This window comes from Periophthalmus magnuspinnatus, chromosome 24, assembly GCF_009829125.3.
Source record: "Periophthalmus magnuspinnatus isolate fPerMag1 chromosome 24, fPerMag1.2.pri, whole genome shotgun sequence".
NCBI lineage: Eukaryota > Metazoa > Chordata > Actinopteri > Gobiiformes > Gobiidae > Periophthalmus > Periophthalmus magnuspinnatus.
The window spans coordinates 17,629,401-17,634,332 of NC_047149.1; the positions used below are offsets into that span (position 1 = coordinate 17,629,401).

The 4,932-nt window shown below is 38.0% G+C and overlaps 1 protein-coding gene across 1 annotated transcript in view; it reads right to left on the bottom strand.

Moving 5' to 3' along the window:
* vta1 (vesicle (multivesicular body) trafficking 1) overlaps window positions 1–1,724 on the bottom strand; it is a 55,245-nt gene extending 53,521 nt beyond the window's left edge. The window contains exon 1 of the mRNA XM_033991144.2: window positions 1,509–1,724. Coding sequence (XP_033847035.1) covers window positions 1,509–1,599 — 91 coding nt within the window. The 5' untranslated portion in view covers window positions 1,600–1,724. The remainder of the gene's footprint in view (window positions 1–1,508) is intronic.
* Window positions 1,725–4,932: the final 3,208 nt, after the last annotated feature.

Sequence of the window (4,932 nt, forward strand, 5' to 3'; positions counted from 1 at the left end):
AAGCCAAAATTAACACAGGGCTTGACGGCACTTTGCAGCCCACAATGAAGCAAAGCAGAAAGAAATGATGCACCACACGGGAACAGTCGGCTGATGACAGCTCCTCAAAGAACCAGAGAATAGTTGGTTGGTGACGGACGGGAGAGATACGAGGGGGATGTGCGGCCACCAGGAGAGTGCAGCCACTTCGCTCCTTCAGAGGTGCACCCACCTTGCATCTCTCCCTCAATATTTTTATAAATCTCAATGTTTTTATATTTTTTATAAATCTCAATATTTTCGAAGTAGTGTTTCATTTCATGCAGCTAAAACCTGGAACACTCTTCCTGAAGATGTAATACAGGCCTCTACTTTGACAATGTTTAATCAAGCTCAAAAGGGATCTGTTTAGCAGTGCATATGTCTGAATGTTTTTTTATTCTTCATTCTTCTATATTAATTCAAATTTTAATATGATTATATATGTTTTGATTTGTTTGTATTATGATTTCATTGTCTTTCTTACTTTGAATTACTCTCTATATGAATTGTGCTATATAAATAATTTGCCTTACTTTATTAGATGATACCACCTGATCCACTGTCACTGCCTGTTCCTGTGCTCCTGGGCCACTGTGTGTCACTCCTTGTACGTATGTGTATGAAAGACAGCAAAGTTAAATGCTAATGCAACATGACACAGCAAAAGTAATCAAACTTTACAATTAGTACTAAATATTAAAATTGAATCAAAAGCAAAATACAATGCAATGCCAGTTTTTAAAGCAAAAAAAAATCACTGGGAAAAAATAATTTGAAAGTCCAATAATATCTTCATTAGATATTATTGATTCATATATCTTATGTCCCTCTGTGTTACCCTTAGCCTCCTTGTGTATTTAGTGTACTCTGATCAGGGTGGAGCCCATTCTTTACAGCTGAGCCACACATACAACACTTCAACTCATGACTTACTCAGTACATTCAAGACAGACCAGAAATACCATATATTGTTTTGTGCAGTCCTCTAATCATTAACAACTGAATTAGCAAATTAAACTAATTCACATCTTGCTCCTTACAATTTATACTAATCCACAGCACAACCAAATAGCAGGAGCTGTATCACAATTGTTCCAGTTAATGATTGGATTATTGTTTGGGAGATTGCCCATATATTGCCCCTGTTTTTCAAGGCAGCCTTTGAGTTTCCCTAATATTGAACCAAAATACTGATAGTTCTCGTAGTTAGACAGTGATCTCTTAGTTTTCCAGCGCATTCCCACATGACGTTCAGGTATATTCTTAAGTTTTAAGCAGTAGTAGCAGCAATAGCTAACGTAAGCCACGTATAAACTAAGCAGCTCATATGAGTAATTTACACCAACAATATGACAAACACTATCATTATGTGAAAACTAGACTACAATTTATAAAGATTAAACGCACTGACAGATGAACAAAGCGCAGTTTCTACAATGCATTTCTCCATAATGCTAATGTTAGCCAACTGTTCGACCAAAACTCACAGTAATAAGCCACGACCGGGTCCCGTTTCTCGTGCTCCTGGGCGGTCCGGAGGTGATGCTGCACGGCTTTCAGCGGGGCCGGTAAAGCCATGGCGTTTGAGAAGACCCCCAAGATCAGAAATTCACAAAAAAAAGTCTCAACAGATTCCTTGTTGTTGTTAGCATGTAGTACTGCTTCTACTTCCGCGTCAGTGACCAATAGGAGTCGCCGCCTTCATGGGACGGTGACGTCACTATGAGATCAGATGCCACTCCGGTGATGCACGGGAATTCCCTCTTGTCTTTTGGTCAAAGTTTACCTAAAAGTTTTTCAATATGACAAGGTGAATCTCTCGGGCAAGTTACACCCATAAATATTGACAATAGACAAACCAATCTCTCTCTCTCTCTCTCTCTCTCTCTCTCTCTCTCTCGCTCTCTCACTGCCCTGCTCTCTCTCTCTCTCTCTCTCTCACTCTCTCTCTCTCTCTCTCTGTCTCATCAGTTGAATAAATGGCACTGAGGGCTATATCACAGTTTGTTGAACATGCAATTGACAGGCATGTGACCCTGTGAATAAATGATTTATGTTGCTCTTGTCTTTTTGCTTTCCAGTTAGCAGGGATGAGAAAATTGTCACAACATTGTGCACACAACCTGTGAGACATGATATTTTATTTTTTATGTTTTTTGGGGGTTTTTTGGCTTGAAAAAATTGTTGTTGTTGTTTTGGGTTTTTTTCTGTTACATTGACATCGAAAATATTTATTAAAATCAATCCAAACCAAGTTGATAGGTTCACAACCTATATTACAGTTCAAAAGAGAAGAGAAGACATGAGAGATTATTTTGTCTCAATATTGAGGAGAAAGAGCGGAGAGGCAAAAAACCTTCAGTTACAAATCACCTCGCACCCTTTCTGAAGGCTCACCGTTTTTCTCCTCCTTTTATTAAAGTTAGCATACACTTAGCAAGCAGTGTAAAAACATATGACGAAATTCACAGAGAAATATATTCTGTTTTTGCATTTCCAGAAGGTCACTCTTCCCCTTCGCACAAACATCCTCCCATGATTTCACAGTGACCTTCTTCCCGTGGGATCCTGCACTTTCAAAAGACATTTTCTGCAAGACTCAAGAACAAACATTAGTGCAGATTACATAGTTTACATAGTTGAATATAATGATTATAATAAAGAGTGAACATTACAGTACCTTTAAAATGAACAGTGAGATAACATAATATAACTTGAATATATATTTTGAATCCATCACACCCCATCCTTAGCAATTAGACTGAGTGCAGCAGGCTATGACAGAACATATTTGTCTGACAAACACGCCTTTCTTTTCTGTTGATGAAAAAACAGCAAAGCCATTATTGATTGTTTGAAATATCTTTTTGGCTTTCGTCCTTTGTTTTTAGACAGAGCAGAGACAAATAATGACCACGTCTCTCCGTGTCTTCTCCTTTTTCCCTTTAGTAAAAAATAAATAAATAAAAGAGAGAGAACAAAGAAATTAGCATGATGGGTGATTAATGAGCTGTGTCAAGAAAGTGGGCCTTTGTTTGCTGCAGTGATGTGAGGCTGCAGTGACTTCTAAAATAGTGACAAATGGGGTCCAGCTCTAGTCAGCTTATCGTTTCAAAACACGGACAATATGGGTTCAAGTCCCTTGGTTTCTGGGTGTCCATGTCTGCCCTGTATCAGTGTTGTGCTTGGCCCTCCTCTGTTCGTTCCACTGTTAAGATAGAAAAAAGTATTGGTTGTTTTGATAAATATACCTGATCTTTTCGTGACAATGTGCATTGCCCCAATTACACACAACACAAACTCTAGATTTTTGCTTACCTCCATCCCACTGTGATGTAATCTGAAATCGAGCAAAAAGTGACTAGTGTATGTGTGTGTGTTCGTTGCTGCGTGTATGTATGTGTGTGTGTGTGTGTGTGTGTTGCTGCATGTATATGTGTGTGTGTGTGCGTGTGCGTTAGCCCAGAAAAGTACATATAAATCACATATTACTTGATCTATAGTCAATATTAATCCACACCTTCATCAATAAGGTGTATTTCCCACATTCTTTCTTTTTCGCTTGAAAATGATTTGATTAATCCAGAAACTTGTGGAATATTTTATTATTCTTCATTACTCTTATCTGACAGAACAGTTCACAAAGACATATTAAAGTATTTATTTTTGTTGCTGGTAAAATGTGTGTCTTGTGAAAACAGTACATTGACAAACAACAGAGAAGTGTGTCTCTGCTGCTGGGGAATAAGAAAACTTTATTTTAATAGTGCACATTACACATTGTATATAAAGTATGTTTAGTACTACAAAGAGATATACATAAATCCATGTCAGTAATGACCACATTCTAAATGTATTTACAAGTGGTTGTTATGCTACATATGCAATCATTTCTCACAAAATAATTCAAGTCTTGCACAGTTAAACTCCTGAATTCAAATCTGCTCTTTATCAGGACATTGGACAAGAAATAATGCAGTGGTACAGCTGAGTGCAAAGTGAAGGCAAGGACACTAAGGCAGACAACTCAATGAATGGGTATACAGGTGAGAAAGTCATTAATTATACAATCTTCATAACAAATAATGGTATGTTGAACTCACATTGCACTTTTCATGGCATCTGCCATGTTTCAAGTCCATAAAGTATCTACAAACTAAGCATAGTACTAGCACCAGAACTTAAAGATCTTAACCAGATCTGAGGAGTTAAACAGCCAGAGAAGTCCCTCTGCTGTGGGTCCACTCAGTCCAGTCATGCACTTTACCTGAGATCAACAGACTAACTCAAGATGGATGGATGTCTGATTCAAGAGAATACATCAGAGGTAATCAATAATTCATATTACAGTAATAGCTGGTCAGATCACATACAAGAGAGAGTTAAAGAGATGTAAGGACACTAGTTCCAGTTCTTCAGTGAACATTTATGTATTTATTTAGTATCTTCATGGAATATTGGTCTTGTTTGTTGAACTTGACTAGCAATAATCTGAAACAAAGCAAACCCTAAAGTGTGCCGATGTTTGGACAATTTAACTAGTGTGACGTCAGCCATTTTGGCTCACAATAAGAGTGTAGAGTCAGCACATTGTCTGTGTAGAGCTGCAGGCCCCATTTCAGTTAGTATAGCATGATAATACTCATGTCCAGAGGCAGTGTGATATAATGAAATATTGAGCAATCCAATCATGACCTAAATGTAAGACCTTCTGGACTCTGTTTGAGTGGCCTGATATTCAACCCATCCACATTCTTCTGACCAACAAACACAGCAACAGTACACACGTTCTTCTGTCTGACACTGTCACCTGTCGCAGACATGATCACGCATTGTGTAGCATCATACAGGACACTTAGAAGCTTCATGTCTGTTCTGAAACAAAACTGCACCTGTCTTCTCATATGTTCT